The sequence below is a fragment of the Nanorana parkeri genome, unplaced genomic scaffold, assembly GCF_000935625.1.
Source record: "Nanorana parkeri isolate BGI_ZX_2015 unplaced genomic scaffold, ASM93562v1 scaffold19, whole genome shotgun sequence".
Lineage (NCBI taxonomy): Eukaryota > Metazoa > Chordata > Amphibia > Anura > Dicroglossidae > Nanorana > Nanorana parkeri.
Genome location: NW_017306287.1, coordinates 3,585,709 through 3,606,663, shown reverse-complemented (window position 1 = coordinate 3,606,663; position 20,955 = coordinate 3,585,709). Strand labels below are relative to the sequence as shown.

Here is a 20,955-nt window from a genome sequence, read left to right as displayed (position 1 = left end):
AAGTCACAGCTTTATCCGTCACTTGGCAATCATTTCAAAGCCAGGCAGATCTCACGACCTCCAACCCACAAGCAGGTAGTGCACGGGTACAATAAACCCGTCATGGTAAAAACACGGGTCTGTCATTGCTGACCTCCTTCTGCACGGGTACAATAAACCCGTCATGGTTATAACACGGGTCTTTCATTGCTGACCTCCTTCTCCACATGCTGGATACCTGGTAACCGACCTTGTTTCAGTACATCTGTGTTTCTGACTTGGAGCAAGTATCCAGACCAAGAAAGAGAGAAATAAGTCAGAAGTCCTTATCCGCATGCTTGTTGCAGGTCACAGACCCCGAGTATAAGAGGATCGCCATGATGGTCAAGCATGTAGCATTTTCAGAGAGAGAAGAAATGACAAAGGCAGCTTCCTTGTTACTCTCATACACAGGGAAGATATAAATTCATCCCACTCGCATGGAAGTCTTGTCTTAGTCATTTCCATATAAGAATCAGATGAGGGCTGTGTGATCTCTAACCCCTTATCTGAAAACACTTGTGTGCAATGGTTTGCTATGGGAGATGGCGTGAGACACACACATCCAATGTAGAACTACTCCTCACACCCAGGCTAGCTTAAAAAAACTGAATTCAGATATTGACCCAGGGATGGAATTTAATAGGTCGAGGGTGGTAAATCCCAAAAACATTACTTGGAAGTGGAGATCTCACTGGGGGCACGGCAAAATCTGCTTCAGGGCAAAGTGACAGGTTGTCTTATAGCTCCCCCACCCCCCAATGCACATTGAAGAAGATTACATAGGATACATGAGCTTCTCCCCTCCCTAGTGTTCAAGCCGTGTAATTGGCCTGTATCCTGTAAGGTAGGGTTGAAAACCTGTCTTTTTTCCCCACAATTCATTACTCATCATGGAGTCATCTCTTATCTCTCTGGAGTACATGTTTGGACCCTGCATACCACATATGAGCTCAGGTGACTGTGAGTTCTGGTTAATACACCCATGTGTACATTGCTAAGTGATGGCCCACGCAGCTGACCCGAAACGCGATAGCACAGGACAGTAAAGACCTGAGGAAAGCTCAGTCCTGGAATGACCTACATGAGTTCTATAATGTTACAAGATAAACAGGCTGCTCTATGTCAGGCGTGATGAGCGCGGCAGAGAATTGGAGAGTGGATAAGAGATTGAGAGTCCCCCAGACCATCCACGCTCCGCTCCCTCTTGTCATTTCAGAGTCAGCTCGGTCGGAGCGTCTCCCACATTATTGCTTTTCTCGGAAGGTGTAGCACCTTCTCTCGTAATTTCTGAGAAACAAAAGACTGCAGATGACAAGGTAACTTCACCTGGCCTCAGAGACCCTCTGAACCTCACAAAGTGCTTCTTTCTCCTCCTCAGTCCCCTAAAGTTCTATTCTTCATCACATTCCTCTACAGAAGAGTCCTTGGAAAGTGTCTTTTCGGTATAATCACATTTTGCATTTGGCATTCCACCTGCCACTTTTGGTCCCACTTATAAAAGGGAAAAGCAATTCTGCAGGTAACGCAAAATATAAATCCAGTCACACCCTCAGCACAGAGCCACCTTCTGTTCACAAGGCTGAAGGAGCACATCCTGTGAAGTGTTACCTGTGCAAGAGGTCCACGGGAATCACATGGCTGGGAATGTAACCAGGTTCGGAAACCTTAGGCAAGTCATGTGACTAGGCTGAGTGGGCACAGGTGTCAAGTTGCAGCGGGCTTAGTTGACCACCGCCGGTTTCAGTAACACGGAACCGGGAGGGATGACCACCCACCCTGGCAGTAGAGAATCTGAGCCCATACCAGGAGAAAGATCTAAAACTCCACCAGGCAGGAGGGAGAGGCCATCTACTGAATTCAGCCTCAGCTTTGACCCTTCAGTCCTCTCAACGCCCTCTGAATTTTGGCCTTTAGACCTCTTCTCGTTTTCGGATTTCCCTGATGCTACCAAGGAGACCAAAGGTAGGCCGAGACCAGCGGCTGCGTAAGCTTGAGACAGCAGTGAACCTTTGGCCAGGTTCAGAGGAGCCCCTGCCAGTGTCAACATGGGATTTGGTAACCCTGCCAGAGCTGAGGCGACCCCGTTACAAGCCAGGGAGCTGAGGTCCAAAGGTCCTGGCGTCAGTGGGATTGGCAGTGTCTGGCTTCCGAAGATGGCCGCTGGGTTGGGAATGATGAGTTGGGTACCACTTGCATAGCCGCTGTCTCCCATCGTTGGCATTTTGGGTGTCTGGTGGATTTTCAGTAACTGGCGCTGTTGGTGTGAGATGAAGTGCCCGTGAGCCTTGATGTGCTTCCTCAGGGAGCTGGGGTCTGTGTAGCGTTTCTGGCATCCAGGCATCTTGCAGTAGTAGGGCTTGTCCACGTAGTGTGTGCGCGTATGCTTGAAGCGGTCGCTGGAGTTGGAGTAGCGCTTGTTGCAGCCCTCATAGGGACACATGTAGGGTTTTTCTCCTGCGGATGAGAATACATTGGATCTGAGTATTTATCTGTCACAAAGTGAGAATAAGAAATGACTTTTACAACCTGATTTTAAAGCATCGTTGCTTCTATAATTGAAGCCGCCGCATCGTCAGGATAATGCAACAGAAGAGGTATTATACTTAAAGTGACATTAAACCCTCAGATTTTTTAACCTAAAACAATACTGTAATGTGCGCCTTACTGTAATCTATGGTTGTTTCCCTTCCATTTGCTGCTCTTCCTTTTAAATCTGTATCTCTTCTCATGCTCTGCAGAAGTTCTGTTTTGCAGCAGACTGCCTTGTCTCTGGAATGGATACATGGTGTCTGTGTGAAGGTTCACAACCTGAGCCAGCACTACAGGAAGAGGCCCTGAGCTGAAAAGGGAAGTTCTCCCAGAGCATGAGAAGACATGAGGATTTAAAAGGAAGAGCAGCAAAGAGAAGGGAAACAACCATGGATTACAGTAAGGCGCACATTACAGTATTGGTTTATGTTAAAAAATCTGAGAGTTTAATGTCACTTTAACTGTCCGACGGGCTGTGTCTACTACCTTCCCTCCCTCCTAGTGCACCAGCTCGGTCAGTCTCATCGGCATTCAACACTTCCAGGAGAGTCGAATGCCTGCTTCCCCCGCCATGCACCGTGGCTCCATCCTCCGACGCCGTAGTCACTACATGACTCAGAACTATGCTATCAATATACATCAACCAAACAGTATAAGGCTGGGCACACACCTTACGGGCTTCCGATGACCGCAATGAGGAACGGGCAGTGTGCGCTTGCGGCTTTTATCGTACGAACATGCAACAAACCCGCCGAACGTCGTACGATGCTCGGCGGGTTTTCGAACATGTCCGTAAGTTGAAAGTTGTGCGACCGTACAGTAGCAGAAGTCGCACGGCTTCCACACACCTTACGATAATCGTACGATGGTGGGATTTCCCACGATTATCGTACAATTATCGTAAGGTGTGTGGGGACCTTTATACACATGCTCAGGATCTGTAAAATATCATATCCACTCACTTCTGTACGGCTAGACAGCAAAATGAGACCATGCTTTTCACAGCCTACAGCCCATTTTTACTTGTTACTGCTTGTTATTCCATGCAGAAACCCAGTGTCATTGTAACGTCCTGTGCAATGAACTCATATCTAAAACTAGGAATGCACCAATGCCGGTTTTTCTGTATCATGTACGAGTATCGATATTTATATTTCGGTACTCGCCGATACAGAGTACTGATACCGGTGCTTCCGGTAGCATAGAGCTGGCTTCCCGGGCAATCAGGGAGCCAGGCGGCGTGTCATTACCCACCGCCCGGCTTCTTGATTGCCCGGGAAGCCGACTCCATTCAGTTTGGCCGGCTCGATGCTGATTGGCTGGGAAGCCGGTTTCCCAGCCAATCAGTATCAAGGCCGGCCAAACAGATGTGATAATATGGTGACACAACCGCCACCCTGCAAACCCAAACACTCTAGCGACACGTGGACATATTTTTTTGGGAGAATGAGTTGTGGCTTATTCATATGTAAAAGGAAACACCCACTAATATGTAAATATCACAGTTGAGACTATTTTTAGTGGGGGGCCAGTAGCCCCTATCTTAATTTTGGTTGCCTCTGTCTATCTGACATCTTGTGTCCGGGTTCCTTGTGCCATGAAACCTGGACACGGCATTCAAAACCCGAACTGTCCGGGTGAATCCTGGACAGGTGGCAACCCTACTCGGCCAGCTGGGCAGACACCTCTCTCCAAGCTCTCCGGGATCTGCCCACGTCTCCTGTGTGTACAGCGCCCACGTGATCGGGCCTCAGCCTGCTACTGCACATGCGCAGACTGCCCAGTGCTCTCATTCAGAAATCCTCTAACAGCATCAAGCAGGCGGTGCTGGTGCTGTACACACAGGAGACGTGGGCAGATCTTGGAGAGAGTTGTCTGCCCAGCTGGCCGAGGGACTGGAACGGTAATAACTGCTGCTGAGGATCTATGTGAGGGGAATGAGGTGCCTGCAGGGTGGGGGTCGTGTCACCATATTATCAGCTTTGTTTGTCCGGCTCGATGCTGATTGGCTTGGAAGCTTCCCGGCCAATCAGCATCGAGCCAGCCAAACAGCATGGAGCCAGCTTCCCGACTCCATGTTCCCTCGCAGCACTGCCGGTCAGAGGAAATCTCCCTCTGACCGGAAGTTCCAGTATCGGGAAAGGTACGAGAGTATTTGGGTGAATACGAGTACTCACCCAAATACTCGGTATCGGCACTAATACTAGTACTGGTATCGGTGCATCCCTATCTAAAACTATGTGAACAGCTTTCCCAGCTATTTTCTGTGAAGTACAGAAGACCTCTTTCCTATATAATAGAGATGAGGAAAGGAGGAGGTTATTGTAGTCCAAATAAAGAGAGCAGCCTAGGATGACAACGCAGCTCTTCCATAGATTTCAGGGATGCACAGATACCAAGTACAGTACTCGGTACAAGTACGAGTACAAGTACTGATACTGTTCGAGCTCCTAGACTAGACTAGAGAAAAATTCAAAAATTAGGAGGCCGCTGTCATTTGTAAGGAGCACACGGAGCTCCTGGGATTTGTACATCTCTGTTTTAATGTACGATTTTTATAAATAAAGTGATGCACAGATACCAGTTTTGCGAGTACGAGTACTGGTACTTGCCCAAGTACTCACATATACAAGTACTGATAGATTTTTGTTTATTGTCATGTGACAGTTTTTCTAAAACAATACAGACTAATGATTTCAGGACAGTGGTGGAGGGCCAGAGCCAGGTACCAGCTACAACCGCTGCCACCCTGGTAGTTCTCGTGAAAATGCCAAGTATCGGCACTGGTACTCGAAAAGTATCTGTGCATCCCGTATAGATACAATGCAATGAGTTATTATCGTTACTCTGGGAAAGAAAATGTGTTACTGGCAGAATCACTGGGTGAAAATAAAGAAAAGAAAAGCCCAGAAAAACCGAATGCAGCCACCACATCCATGGACTGATCAGATGCAATACGGTATTTTTTTGCTTTTTGGATTAGACACTTTTTTAAAGCAAAGCAATCATCAAAAAGTCTAGCCCGGGGGTGTGGATGGTGATAGCCTAGACTGGATGTATGCCCTAAGAGCTCCGGCACCCAGCCAGACTTCAGCCTTCAGAGAACCTTCAATATATTGCCCCAAAGTGACCTGATGGGTCACAACACTAAGCGGAGATCACACTCACAGAAATCCAGGAACTTCTTTCTACAGGACATGGAGGAGGCCCTGTTTCCCATTCTGAGACTGTGCATAAACAGGACATGGCAGAACTGCGTGAGAGCCTCCAATCATATCCTGTTTACACAATGTTACTCCCACCGCCACCAATAACTTGCTCACCTCTTTTCTTCCTCATCCATGCCAACCTTGTTTACCTCCTAATTCTCTGTAAGCTATTCCTATTCTTATTCATTCTTACTGTTATTTCTAAAGGTGCCCATACACTGCTCGATTCTCGTACGAGAATCGCGGGAAATCCCGCGATCGTACGAGAATCGAGCAGTGTGAACGGAGACGTGCGACCGTTTCTACTGTACGGTCGCACGTCTTCCGTCGAACCAGCATGTTCGAAAACCAGCCGGGAATTGTACAATTCTCGGCTGGTTAGAACGGTGCTCGGAAGACAAATGCCGAACGGGCCGGTGTGCGCACGCGCACACTGCCCATTCAGCATTGCGGTCATCGGAAGCCCGCCCCTCAGGGGAGCGGGCTTGCGATGATCGAGAGTGCGATCTGCCTGTCCAAGATAGGCAGATCGTACGTTTTTCTAATCCCTGTACAACCATTGCAAGACTAAGGTCTTGCGATGGTTGTAGAGTGTATGGCCACCTTAAGGCTGCCCTGGGCAGTTACTGTCCATGCTCCCCCAATAGGTAGTTCTCCCTCAATGTGACTTTTGGCATTTCGGGATAGCTCATTGGGACATTTCACTTTTCAGAACTCTGTTCTAAAAAATTCCCACCACAGCTCTTCTTTTCTTTTCTTTCTTCCAGATTCCCACTGGTTCCCTTCCCTCTTCCTCTCTTGAGTCCCTCCCCCTGGGGTAAGCCTGGCCAGTGGAGGTCCACCTCTCTCATCCTTCTTGTTTTACTTTATTGCCATGGCATCCGTAATCATCGCCATTTTAAATATTAAAGAGTTCAAAAATCTTAAAATCCCAAAAAAATAATCCTAAAAAGTGGTCTCAGGTACTGCACCACATGGGTAAACAGTAGAGGTGCACCGAAATTGAAATTTAAAAACCGAAACGAAACCGAAATAATATTTTCAAATGTTTTAAATATTTTATTTTGATTTATTTTTTATAAACGTTTACATATTTTTTTGTATTTATTAATTCATTTTTTATTAAATATTGTAATTTTTTACTTTAATTTTAGAGGCTTTGGGGAAATGTTAGGGATCTAAACAGACCCCCTGATATTTCTCTTTTAAAATAGAAAAAGAGATTGAGGACACAGAGTCCTCAATCTCTTTTTCTGCAGCTCCTGTTATCAATGAACAGGAATCCTCTATACTGAGTGTTCCCGTTCATTCATAACATGAGGACAGAGTATGGTTACTATAACCACAATCATGAATGAACAGGAGGTGATGTAGATCACTTCCCATTCATTCATAATTGAGGATATAGTAACCATACTCTGTCCTCAATTATTTACAAACACTCAGCAATCACTGATCATTGACTGTTTGTACCCAATCTCCTTCCTGGCAGCTGTCACAGGAGGCTGAGCGAGCGGTGCAAGGAGGAGAGGTCAGCCTCCTATGACAGCGCTGGCTGTCTCCGCCCCCACACCGCTCAGCCAGACTGTGATATTTGCAAAACAGGACATGTCACGACTGTTCCTTGTCCCCATACCTTTACATACTTGCCATGTAACATCTAACCATAGTGATTCACAACAACCCATCTATTCAGGGGGTTCCTGTGAGTGACCGGCCACAATATACTCATGAAACAGAAACAAGAAGGTGGAATGGGTTTACCTCGTCTGGAACTTTACTATGAAGCATCGCTGCTTACCAGATTGACAGATGGATTTATCGCCCTTCACAAACAATGGGTCTAGATCAAATCGTTCTTTTCACCCATTCTCCCTACCTCTTTACATTGGACACATCCCTCACTCTGTTATAAATCTGATCATTATATCAATTAGAGACAGAGAGGCAATAAGCAGGATTCATACCTGTGTGTGAGCGGTTGTGTATCTTTAGGTTCTCCAGCCGGGAGAAACTCTTATGGCAGGTAGGGCAGCAGTGAGGTCTCTCGTTCGTGTGTGTTCTTATATGGATCAGCATCTTGTATCTGCAAATTCATCACAGGGTTATATCATTTCATCTGCTTCCCATAATAAGATGCACTTTTACATACACACCCAAGAAAAAGCTTCACAGTACTCAGTCATCCTGAACATGTACTTCCAAAGCTGAAATGCTATTCGGGTGCTCAGCAAGTGGTGGCATTGTGAACGTCCAGAACTCAAGAAGTCATTAGTCTGGAAATCCCGGAATCCCTTTTACTCCAGTGGATCATATTCAACAAAAAATATCTCTCGAGGTGACTTTTTCATTTCTATTTTCTATTCATTTCTATTTCATTGCAGTCATTCAGTGGAAATGATGAGCATCTTTCTGATATAAAGACAACCACTAGAGGTCTCCATCTATAGAGCTGAATATGTGTCATGGATCAGCACGCGGTCCCCCAAAATTTACAGGCAAGTAAGTACGATCTGGTCATGTACACACAAACTACGTGATTTCCGGGGTACAAAATCCCCCAAAAATGCTGCACGGGGACTTCACTGGAGAACTGTGGTGAATTCCTGTGGAGTGCGGCAATTTTTGGATTGTGTTGCTACAAGTGACGGGGTGCTTATTGCCTGCAGGCTGAGGACCGGTTTGGGAATGTGAGCGGTGTTTGGTGTGGATTTTCAAGGCCACAAAGCTAAGTACACTCAGTCACCCCTAACACTCCACCAATGCTGCCACCACTTACCTACAAAATACCACATGACCCTAACACTTCCTACTCAGTTCTGTTCTCCGGGAGTTAAAGGTTTACCTTACCAGACACTCCAGCAACCCAATATCTAGTAAAGACATAAACCTAAAGCCTTTCTCCCATCAGCAATAACGTTCCAGTACACATGTATCTAGCAAACACATTCTTCAAACTTGTGAGAACCGTAAAGATGAACTCCAGCTCCACAAATGAAGCCCAGCACAATTAACAATACAAAAAGCAGCTTTTCTGCAATATAACCAGTCTACCAGCGTCATTCAACTCTGAGCCCAGGCTGTCATGGACCCGCCCCATAGAGAGAGACGTCATCACACAGTCTGGGCTCGGAGTATTACTACACTGAACGGTGCTCACACATCATTATGTCATCTTTGTTCATTGCAGGAGCAAGGGCTTACCACCGCCACTGCATGTAGAGAAGTGTAAGGACCCATGATGTCACTGGATAGATGGAACAATGCAACATATACAAAAATACAGAAACCTAACACATCGTCAGTAGAATGATTGATGATTGACTTGTGGCCACGGGGGTATGAAGAAACAAGGAATACATTCCCCAACTGTGGTCAGACCGAAAAAATGTCAGCATGAAAAATTATAGGGCTGTTACTGATTAAAATGTTCGTGTTCGATTAATCGAAAAAAATTTTAATCGATTAATTTCGATTAATTATAACGCACATACAGATCCAACTACATTGGCCTATACACATACAGCACAGCAATGAAGTAATAAAATGAACTAGGATCACACTAATCCAGCACGTTATTAATCTTAGGTGCCCCACTCAATATGGCCGCCGCTTGAGTGGGGCAACTCAGAATAATAACGTGCTGGATTAGTGTGATCCTAGTTCATTTTATTACTTCATTGCTGTGTATGTGTATAGGCCAATGCCTTGGCTGGCGCTCGTGCAGAAAGATTTTAAAAAATTGTACTCGATCAAAACATTTTTAATCGATCAAAAAGATTAACAATTAATCGAGAAATGAATCGTTCATTTGCACAGCCCTAAAAAATGATATACAAGTTGGAAAGCATTCAAGTAGCAGGCCCCACCTTCCTCCAATCAGAAATGTTTATGTCATTTAAAGAGCCAATTCAAATATTCAAACATTATAGGCAATAGGAGCATCATGGAAAACATGGCATTGTGTTCCTTCGTTGAGAATTCTTCATGTATAGAAATCCAGCTTCCATAAATCTCCTGACATGTACGGTCACAGGCGATCTCACTCTGTGCTTGTGTTTGGACACTTTTACAGCCCTCATTGTTCAGAATTTCTTGATCCATTTATTGTTTTTTTAAGCCGTGTGACTTCCCTCCCCATTAATAAAAGCAAATGTACAAATCATTTGGTAGGGTCATTGTTATCCTTCTCTTAGCCTGGCAGGCCGAGGCAGTGCCAAGGAAGCTGTTCTGCTCCTATTTGTCCTGATTGCCCCAGGCTTAGTGGGAGGGATGATCATTTCCTTAATAACAAAACTGAATTAAGCTAGTAAGCAAACTGCAGAAACCAATGAGTGTCACCCTCTTCCTGTCTTTATGGCCTCGCATGACAACAAAAAATGCAATCATCAAAGCAAATCACTGACCAGCACCCGTGATTTTGCCTTCCCTGGTTCCTCCTTTCCACCTCATCAACATACTGATCTAAGGCCCTATCGTGTCCGACTGCTAGTCCCAGGACATCTGGTGTGTCACTTCTGTGCTTGTTCACTGTTCTGGAGGCTCTGATCTGAGGCTCTGCCATGATGGCCGCCCCCACACAGGGACACAGTACAAAAAAAAAAGCATGGCAAGTAAATAATGAGGAAAAGATCTGCTAACGAGAGACCACAGGCAATTCTGGGAGATGGTCCTTTGCCGGCTGCTTGTCTATTTTAGGAAGCAGCTTCCATAGTTCCTCTTTCATTCACAATACCAGTTCAGGGACCATTTATGGTCGGCAGGTACAGATGGCTTCCCAAAACTCCAGCGTGTCCCAGTACTTCTGAAAGGCAGCATTCTGGTACTGGGGATATCTCATGACAAAGTGCCTGGAGCTTTGGTGACTTTTAGGCAGTTGGAAATCACATAGGAAAAACAGGGGCTCCCAAGGGCCACTAGACAGATGTTTGGAGATGCTGGCTGTTCCGGTTCTCTGTGTAAAGTTCATTTATACACCTAAGGCCTCATTCACACGAGAAAAGGCCGGCACGTACATCTCCGTGCTGCGTGCAGGGCCGTATCGGGCAGCTCCCGGGAAGGACAGATGCTGCGTGTGATTTGTACGCAGCCACTGTCCTTCTCTATGGGAGTACGCGCCCATACGCCGCCCTAAGCTCACCCCAAGTGCAGGTCTGTACGGGTGCGGGTGTCCCGGCTTGGACGCAGACAGGATCTATCCTGTCAGGGTACGAGTATGGACACCCGCACGGACGTGCAGGGCGGGTGAGCGTAAGGTGGCGTACGGCCGCGTACTCCCATAGAGAAGGACGGGGGCTGCGTACTAATCACATGCAGCACCTGTCCTTCCCGGGAGCTGCCTGATAAGGCCGCGCATGGAGCTGTACGTACCGGCTTTTTCTCGTGTGAATGGGGCCTAAAACTAAATTTAGTTAAAGCGTACCGCTAACAAAATTGTATTTTTTAGTTTTGGATATGGTTAGGACCCTGTCCAGGTTTAATTTCGGTGTCCTTGCGAAGGAGAGTCACCCTCTTTATTTGCCCCGTTGACCATTGAATCCAGGTTAAAAAGTAATAGGGAATCCAAAGTTTTACAGTTGTCACCAGAACAACAATAGAGGGGACATTTGAATGGAATTCCCTTTTATTTACCCATCATGCAGTTCTTACAGAGTTATAGGCACATCATGCAGTGATATAGGCACAATTATATCCATAATGACCAAAATGGCCGTTCTCGTCAGCAGATTGAGGCTATTTTGGGGCATGTCAGATACAAAAATATGGAAACTATTATCCAAGATCCGTTGGCCCTCAGAGGATTTTAATGTAATAGTATCTCAGACTACGGAATGAAAAGCATTTATAACGCTCCCTTCCGAGCAAGAACTCCATCTAGCATACTGCATTTCTGCATCGCCATCACCTCATCAGCCATTTTGACATTCATTCTTTGCTCACTGGGCATCCCAGTATAATCATTCCCTCTCACCTGGCATTGAATCCTCTCCCGCGACGGGCACAGCCCTCCCAGTGGCAGCAGTATCCGGCATCCTTTTCTGGCTTCACGTGGAAATCATTAACATGATCCACTAATTCTTGCAGAAGCTCAAACAGGCGGTTGCACTGCAAGGTCAGAAAGGTCAAAGGTGAGCCGAGCCAAGGAATGCAGCACTCAGAGAGAGCAGCAGACAAGGAGAGCAGTATGGAGACAATTTGATAAAAACAGGAGCAGAGAATGGAATGTGAGACAGAGAACAGGCAGGTGGACATCTAAAGAGAGCTTGTGTGAGGCCCACAGGGGGTGACCCTTACCTTTGCCCACTGACACACCAGTTGTTTCTGTTCTGTGTATTCAAGGGATAGCCGCTTCTCCTTGGGGGGAGTGAGGAACACCGATGGGGGTAGCTGGAGCCCGGAACTGAGAGGCAGGAAGAATTGGAAGGGACTGGGAGTCATGTCACCCCTGCCGCGCAATGATGCCATGTCCTGAGGGGTAGAGGAGAGGTCAGAGCAGGAAGAGAAGGGTTGATGGTTTGGAAAGACAATGGCAGAGATCTTCAATTATATCACATAGAAGGAACAAAGTCAGCCAAGCCGCTTTTCACACTGCATGGCCTTTTTTTTTTTACATACACAGCAATTTGAGAATCGGCCGCTGTGCCAGAAGACTCAGGGAACTGTGACAGTCATGAGATGTAATCTGGGACAGCTCCAGATCCTCATGTCCTTGAAGTGGAGACATCACTTTATATGACTGAACAATGTCCGCACAGATTCCTTTAGCTGTGGCATGAGGCCCGCCCTATACAACCCCTTCATTCAACATCCGAGGAAGCAGGCCCCCCTATGTTATATAGTCTTCTGTATATGTGAAGTAGATTGTACAATCAGATTGTTACACGTGTGACTCATTTAAAGTGCATGTCCAACCAAATGTCTTTTATTAGTTTTGGATAGAGTAGGGAACGATTAGAAGAACCCCTGTGAAGTTCCTCTGCTCTTCTACTGCTCTTCTTCTATTTTCTCTGAATTTTGATCAGTGGGTGACCCTGTCGGCAGCTATTTGCCTGGCGTCCTTCCATCGGAAAATCGAAGGAGTCGGCTGTAAAATTTCTGGGTGAACAGTGAAGGCAGCCAATCAGCTGCCGTCCCTATTAGCGTATTCTGACAGCAGCACAACCGATGCTGTCAGAATACAATAGCCCAGCAGGAGATTCAGGGAGATAGTTAAAGGAAAACTAAGGAGTTAAAGGAGAAAAACACTCACCTCATAGTTCTAGCCGACCTGTGACAACATGGCTGCCCCATTGGCCCAAGGCTGGGGAGGGGGGTCCACTGAGATCCTGTCCCGGTGGGGGTGCATGGCGCTTTATATTTTTAAATATATCCGGCTGCCGTGAGGTCCCGCGCTTGCTGGGTACCTCACGGCAGCCTTCTAGGGAAACACTCCTCCACTGGCCCTCACTGATAGTCAAGCAGTCCTCACAACTCTTCACCAGCCCCCGCAGCTCGTCCACCGGTTAGCACAGCTCCTCCACTGGCCCCTGCAGCTCGTCCCACTGGCCCCCCACAGCTCGTCCACCGGCCCTTGCATCTTACATCGCTTCCTCCACCTGCACATCTTCCTTTGCCACCTTGGTGAGACCCTCGGCATTCACACCTGCTGCCCTGTAGACACCCTGCACATCTGGCCCTGCCGACCTGGTGAGACCCTGCGCATCTGCCCCTTCCAACCTGGTGAGACCCTGCACATCTGGCCCTGCTGACCTGGTGATACCCTGCGCATCTGCCCTGCCGACCTGGTGAGACCCTGCACATCTGGCCCTGCCGACCTGGTGAGACCCTGCGCATCTGCCCTGCCGACCTGGTGAGACCCTGCACATCTGGCCCTGCCGACCTGGTGAGACCCTGCGCATCTGCCCTGCCGACCTGGTGAGACCCTGCACATCTGGCCCTGCCGACCTGGTGAGACCCTGCGCATCTGCCCTGCCGACCTGGTGAGACCCTGCACATCTGGCCCTGCCGACCTGGTGAGACCCTGCGCATCTGCCCTGCCGACCTGGTGAGACCCTGCACATCTGGCCCTGCCGACCTGGTGAGACCCTGCGCATCTGCCCTGCCGACCTGGTGAGACCCTGCACATCTGGCCCTGCCGACCTGGTGAGACCCTGCGCATCTGCCCTGCCGACCTGGTGAGACCCTGCACATCTGGCCCTGCCGACCTGGTGAGACCCTGCGCATCTGCCCTGCCGACCTGGTGAGACCCTGCACATCTGGCCCTGCCGACCTGGTGAGACCCTGCGCATCTGCCCTGCCGACCTGGTGAGACCCTGCACATCTGGCCCTGCCGACCTGGTGAGACCCTGCGCATCTGCCCTGCCGACCTGGTGAGACCCTGCACATCTGGCCCTGCCGACCTGGTGAGACCCTGCGCATCTGCCCTGCCGACCTGGTGAGACCCTGCACATCTGGCCCTGCCGACCTGGTGAGACCCTGCGCATCTGCCCTGCCGACCTGGTGAGACCCTGCACATCTGGCCCTGCCGACCTGGTGAGACCCTGCGCATCTGCCCTGCCGACCTGGTGAGACCCTGCACATCTGGCCCTGCCGACCTGGTGAGACCCTGCGCATCTGCCCTGCCGACCTGGTGAGACCCTGCACATCTGGCCCTGCCGACCTGGTGAGACCCTGCGCATCTGCCCTGCCGACCTGGTGAGACCCTGCACATCTGGCCCTGCCGACCTGGTGAGACCCTGCGCATCTGCCCTGCCGACCTGGTGAGACCCTGCACATCTGGCCCTGCCGACCTGGTGAGACCCTGCGCATCTGCCCTGCCGACCTGGTGAGACCCTGCACATCTGGCCCTGCCGACCTGGTGAGACCCTGCGCATCTGCCCTGCCGACCTGGTGAGACCCTGCACATCTGGCCCTGCCGACCTGGTGAGACCCTGCGCATCTGCCCTGCCGACCTGGTGAGACCCTGCACATCTGGCCCTGCCGACCTGGTGAGACCCTGCGCATCTGCCCCTGCCGACCTGGTGAGACCCTGCGCATCTGGCCCTGCTGACCTGGTGATACCCTGCGCATCTGGCCCTGCCGACTTGGTGATACCCTGTGCATCTGCCCCTGCCAACCTGGTGAGACCCTGCACATCTGGCAATGCCGACCTTGTGAGACCCTGCTCATCAGCCTCTGCCGACCTGGTGAGACCCTGCGCATCTGCCCTGCCGACCTGGTGAGACCCTGCACATCTGGCCCTGCCGACTTGGTGATACCCTGTGCATCTGCCCCTGCCAACCTGGTGAGACCCTGCACATCTGGCAATGCCGACCTGGTGATACCCTGTGCATCTGCCCCTGCCGACCTGGTGAGACCCTGCGCATCTGCCCCTGCCGACCTGGTGAGACCCTGCGCATCTGCCCCTGCCGACCTGGTGAGACCCTGCACATCTGGCCCTTTACATATTATTCCTGTTGAATCGGCCAAAATTCAAGCCATGGGTGGCCCTGTCTGCACCACGCCCTGGTCCACAAAAATCCATTGAAAAATAAAAGGACCTGGGTGGAAAATTGTCTGCCTCACATCTCAATGTGTCAAAATACAACAGCCTGCAGGATAGATTCCTCCATTCATGCTGTTTAGGGGGAATCGAAATAATTTTCTTGTCCAGCCCATGGGTCTAAATGAGAGAAACTAAGCTGTGTTCAGTTAGCTTTACACTGTACAATCACCTTTAAGTTTATTGACAACTATGTAGATTGTAAGGAGTGTGGCCTGTCTAGACATTGAACGCAAACCTTTCAATCTCCTGTTTTTACCAATGATGATTGTAAAATAATTTATTTGACCATTAATCATAACTGACCTCAGAGGTATAGAAATTCAATGTAATAACAACCATGGAAGATATTACAGAGTAGGTCTACCTTCATAGTGGATGAACAATGGCGTAGTGGGAATACAGAAGGTTTTCCCTATAGGACCGAGCAATGTAATACACCACAGATATGAGACAAGAGACTCACCAGTAGGGTATCCCCTACTGTCATCCTCTCCGGGGACAAGGATGCACGGCTGGGGGAGTCCATCCCAGAAGGTGGGGAGAGGCTGAGGTCTACCACTGGTGGAGAAGAAAAAGGGGAGCTGTCACCTTCCCGAAAACGAGGCAGGTACCCTGGGAAAATGGAAGCAGGTAGGCACATGTCAGTGTTGTGTGACAACATCAGGGCTCCTGAGAGCAAAAGTTAGCCTGCAGGGGATATAGAGAGCGGCAGGACTAAAAGGGTTAAGGAGCCCAAACATAATTCCTCCCGTCCCACATGTATCTGTGTTCATAATACATTCTTATCACATAAGGGGAGCAGCATTTCCCTTTTCTTTCATATCACATCCTACATTCTCCATTCAGATATCCACCACTTACAGCACCAGTGATCTTTAAATAAAACTTTCCTGTATGTCTGGACAAACAAAAACGTAATAACACATAATCTGCACATCTCTGCATTACATGGACGCTTCTCCATGTGTTATCACTTAATAAATGCAACAAGTATAGAAAGTGATCTGCCAGCAATCCAGCGTGCTCCTAACTTCCTGTTTGACCTGACAACACTGCCTCTGCTGCGCTGCAATACAAAGCAGTGTTGTCAACCCTGCCTGCATTCTCTCATCTTGAACTACAGAACACCTCCTCCTGTACTAATCTCCATAACAGAAGGAGAACAGGTGGTGAAGGAGGAAGAACTGGGCAGGGCTGATAACACAGCTTGAGATTTCAGTGCAGAAGATGCACTGTGTTGTCAGCTTTCTGCAGGAAGTTAGATAATATAAAAAGGAAAAGGAGTAGGGATATAGTGGGATCACCTACTAAGGGTAAGGATATAGTGGGATCACCTGATAGGGGTAAGGATATACTGGGATCACCTGATAGGGGTAAGGATATAGTGGGATCACCTGCTAGGGGTAAGGATATACTGGGATCACCTGATAGGGGTAAGGATATAGTGGATCACCTGCTAGGGGTAAGGATATACTGGGATAACCTGCTAGGGGTAAGGATATACTGGGATCACTTGCTAGGGGTGAGGATATAGTGGATCACCTGCTAGGGGTAAGGATATACTGGGATAACCTGCTAGGGGTAAGGATATAGTGGGATCACCTGATAGGGGTAAGGATATAGTGGGATCACCTGCTAGGGGGGAGGATATACTGGGATCACCTGCTAGGGGTAAGGATATACTGGGATCACCTGATAGGGGTAAGGATATAGTGGGATCACTTGCTAGGGGTAAGGATATACTGGGATCACCTGCTAGGGGTAAGGATATAGTGGGATCACCTGATAGGGGTAAGGATATAGTGGATCACCTGCCAGGGGTAAGGATATACTGGGATCACCTGCTAGGGGTAAGGCTATAGTGGGATCACCTGCTAGGGGTAAGGATATAGTGGGATCACCTGCTAGGGGGGAGGATATACTGGGATCACCTGCTAGGGGTAAGGATATAGTGGGATCACCTGCTAGGGGTAAGGATATAGTGGGATCACCTGCTAGGGGTAAGGATATAGTGGATCACCTGCCAGGGGTAAGGATATAGTGGGATCACCTGATAGGGGTAAGGATATAGTGGGATCACCTGCTAGGGGTAAGCATATACTGGGGTCACCTGATAGGGGTAAGGATATAGTGGGATCACCTGCTAGGGGTAAGGATATAGTGGATCATCTGCTAGGGGTTAGGATATAGTGGATCACCTGATAGGGGTAAGGATATAGTGGATCACCTGCTAGGGGTAAGCATATAGTGGGATCACCTGATAGGGATAAGGATATAGTGGGATCACCTGATAAGGGTAAGGATATAACAGGTTCACCTGGTAGGGATAAGGATATAGTGGGATCACCTGGTAGGGATAAGGATATAGGGACCATCTATGAGGATAAAGGGGCACCATTTGTTGGGGTGAGAATATAGACAAATTATCTGGCCGGGGTAAAGATAAAAGGGAATCACCTGGTGGAGGTGAGGAGCAGATGGGAGTAACAACAGTTGTTCCATCATCCCGTATCATCAGCTCATGGTGCACAGTGCGTTTCTTGGGGCTCCCTCCGCTCCGATCTCGCTTCTCTCGTGCTGCCCGCAGCTTAGATATACTGAGCTTCAGATCCAGGGGCTCGTCAAGTGAGTGCATGGTCACCAGCTACACCCAGAGCACCCCCAGCCGTCCTGGGAGAGAAGACGGGAAATTAAAAAGAGCCTAGACATCTTTACTCACATCAGACATCTGCAGAGCATTGCATCATTAACCTATTCCTTTCCACACATCTACAGTGCATCTCTCCCTGCGGTATCAAGAACAGCCGGCCTTCAGGGGAAGCAAAGGGTTAAAGATCCTTGTGTGGATCTGTCAGGGAAAGGGTGCTACCAAATGCCACGTGTGGTTTTCTGATGGATAAGGGGGAGCCTAACATCCCCCATTTTTTTGAGATGTGAGATGCCCCCCCTTACCTAAGGGAATCTGGAAGAGGGAGGGTCACCCAGTTAGTGCCATGTGGGGATAAAGGCGTGCCCCCCCCCCTCTTTGCGCCACCCCCATCCTGGGCATAGAGCCAGCCACGGCCAGACACTGAGGAATGTTAGAAGGCCTGGGAGCCCTGCAGAGTGGAGAGAGAAAAACGGGAGGGTGGAGAGACATGCTGGAGGGGAGGGTGAGAGAGGACACAGAATGGAATGGGGGAAGGACACTGGAGGGGGAGACTTACAAAGAGACCCAGAGGAGAAACAGTGGAAGGAGAGGAAAGGAGGGAAGAGGAAGGAGAGAAAGAGATGGCAACCCATGCAGGCGCTAATTAGGTGGCAGGTTGCCGGAGGACGGGGTAAGCACATGGGTATAAAAAGAAAACATAATTACATATTAAAACAAAATAATAACCCAAAAATAATATAAAAAGAAACAAAAAAACCCGAATGTAACAATTCTGTATGAAGGACAGCACTGGAAACCAGTATGAGCTTTGAAAATGAGGAATTGCCAAACATAACCAGTTGTCGCCTCTTCTCCCAGCAAAAGCAGAACAATGCAGCCCAAAAATCTGGTGCCCAGAACATTTTGTGTCCGTGCCGCCCCCTCCACCACATCATGGCACAGCTCACAGTCAGCAGAATAGGGATCATACTGGTACACTGGGAGGAAGGTTTGTCCTTTTACCATGGATGTGACCCCAAGCAGCAATCACACTGCATATTCAGATCCCTGTGTCTATGGAGGGAACACACTGGGAGGATGGTTGTCACAGAAAGTTGCCGTATCTGTACTACAAATACAATAGGGGTAGAATATGTAACCATGTGATATACAAAAGAGACCAGAGATATTATTCTTATAAGTGTAACAAAACCTAAAAATAAAAATATATCAAATGGTATGTTATGGGCAGCACAGCACTGGGGGTCCCCCTGTTCAAATCCCGGTCAGGACACTATCTGCATGGAGTTTGCATGTTCTCCCAGTGCTTGTGTGGGTTTCCCCCCACACTCCAAAGACATGATGGAAGGTTAGCTGGCTTCTGTCTAAATCCACCCTGTATATACTGTATGTGAGATAGGGACCTCAGATTGTCAGCTCCTCGAGGACCGGGACTGATGTAAAGCGCTGCGTACATTGTCAGCACTATATAAATACCTGTAATAAATAAATAAACGGTAGCTTCCCCTTTACCTCCACCAGCGGTGTCATTATTTCCATCTTGTTGTCTTCAATTGTTTTTATTTTTACCTTTTTCTTTGTGTGTGCATTCTTTCAGTGCATGCAAAAGTGAACAAAAAAAAGTGCACGTGAAACACACTCAAAAAAGTGCACAAGGGCGAGTCAGAATGGTCCATCTCCCGAAGAGGTAGGGTTCTTTCCCGTACCCCCCGGGGAGCAAAGTTCCTGACAGGGGCACGGCACTCGGGTCCACTTGGCCGAAACCAGGCGGACCTATTCCTCAAGGTCAGCCAAAACCAACCATCGAGTACTGGGTTGGGGAGCTCTCCAGAAGAGATAGGGTTCTTTCCCTTACCCCCCGGGGAGCAAAGCTCCTGACAGGGGCACGGCACTCGGGTCCACTTGGCCGAAACCAGGCGGACCTATTCCTCAAGGTCAGCCGAAGCCGACCATCGAGTACTGCGTTGGGGGGCTCTCCCAAAGAGATAGGGTTCTTTCCCTGACCCCCCGGGGCTCAAATCTCCTGACAGGGGCAAGGCACTGGGGTCCACCTGGCTGAAACCAGGTGTACCCATTCCTCAAGGTCAGCCAAAGCCAATCATCGAGTACTAGGTTGGGGGCTCTCCCGAAGAGAGACCCCCAATTCAGGGGAGGAAGGAACCTAATGACCACACATTCTCCCCCTAGACTTCAGGGTAGGCCCGCAGATCTGCACCCTCCATCCTGTGGGGTGAAAAGTAACACTCATATAAAAGTGAAGTGTGCACACAGTGAAGACAAATAAATAATTGCCAATGTGTGATACAATGGCTAGGCCTTGCGGCCCGGTATAAAGATTACCCCTGGTCTTAGCCAAAAGGCCTAGCCCAAGAGGCGAGGTGCAGAACAAAAGCAAGAGGTGCCATGACCAATGTGCCATTCTCACTAGTGGTGTCCCAAACCCATAAGTGGTACTCAGGCACCCCCAGGTCACCATTCCTAAGGGGTACTTGGCACTGCAAGCTCTCTGCCTTCCCAGCCCATGGCCAGACCAGGTAGTCACATTTTTACCTGGTGATCCTGCCAGTTCTTCAACTTCCTGTCCTAGGGTGACAACACGCCCTAGGATCCATATTCCCGGGACTCTAAGCTGACTTGCTGATACACAGCACACCAGCACTAACAGCTTGGATCCCACAGGGAATGCAAGGCATTATGGGATGTTCACGCCATCAAAACATGATATGCACTCAGAGCGTGTCGGACAGACTGACACCCACCTATTACGGCATTTTGATTTTTGCATAACCCTTCCCATGAGCCAGGCCAACGCTTGCATCCGGGCTGAGGGCTCCTGAGAGGAGTTCTGATGCAGGGTGCTGTGATGTATTCAGTAAGTGCCTCTCCCACCAGTCCGTCATTGCACAGAGATCCAGTGATGACATCACCGGGACTAAAATAAGGTATGAAATAGAACAGGAAAAGCTTTATTTAAAAATGTAATTAGCATGTTGATTGGGGGG

The 20,955-nt window shown here is 48.8% G+C and overlaps 1 protein-coding gene across 1 annotated transcript in view; it reads right to left on the bottom strand.

Moving 5' to 3' along the window:
* Positions 1–898: 898 nt before the first annotated feature.
* The window catches only part of GLIS2 (GLIS family zinc finger 2), a 38,409-nt gene continuing 18,352 nt past the window's right edge, over positions 899–20,955 (bottom strand). The window contains exons 2-7 of the mRNA XM_018561259.1: positions 17,761–17,973; positions 15,767–15,915; positions 12,054–12,227; positions 11,731–11,864; positions 7,727–7,845; positions 899–2,475 (exon numbers count right to left, since the gene is read on the bottom strand). Of these exons, the coding sequence (XP_018416761.1) occupies positions 1,742–2,475; positions 7,727–7,845; positions 11,731–11,864; positions 12,054–12,227; positions 15,767–15,915; positions 17,761–17,938 (1,488 nt within the window). The 5' untranslated portion in view covers positions 17,939–17,973 and the 3' untranslated portion in view covers positions 899–1,741. The remainder of the gene's footprint in view (positions 2,476–7,726; positions 7,846–11,730; positions 11,865–12,053; positions 12,228–15,766; positions 15,916–17,760; positions 17,974–20,955) is intronic.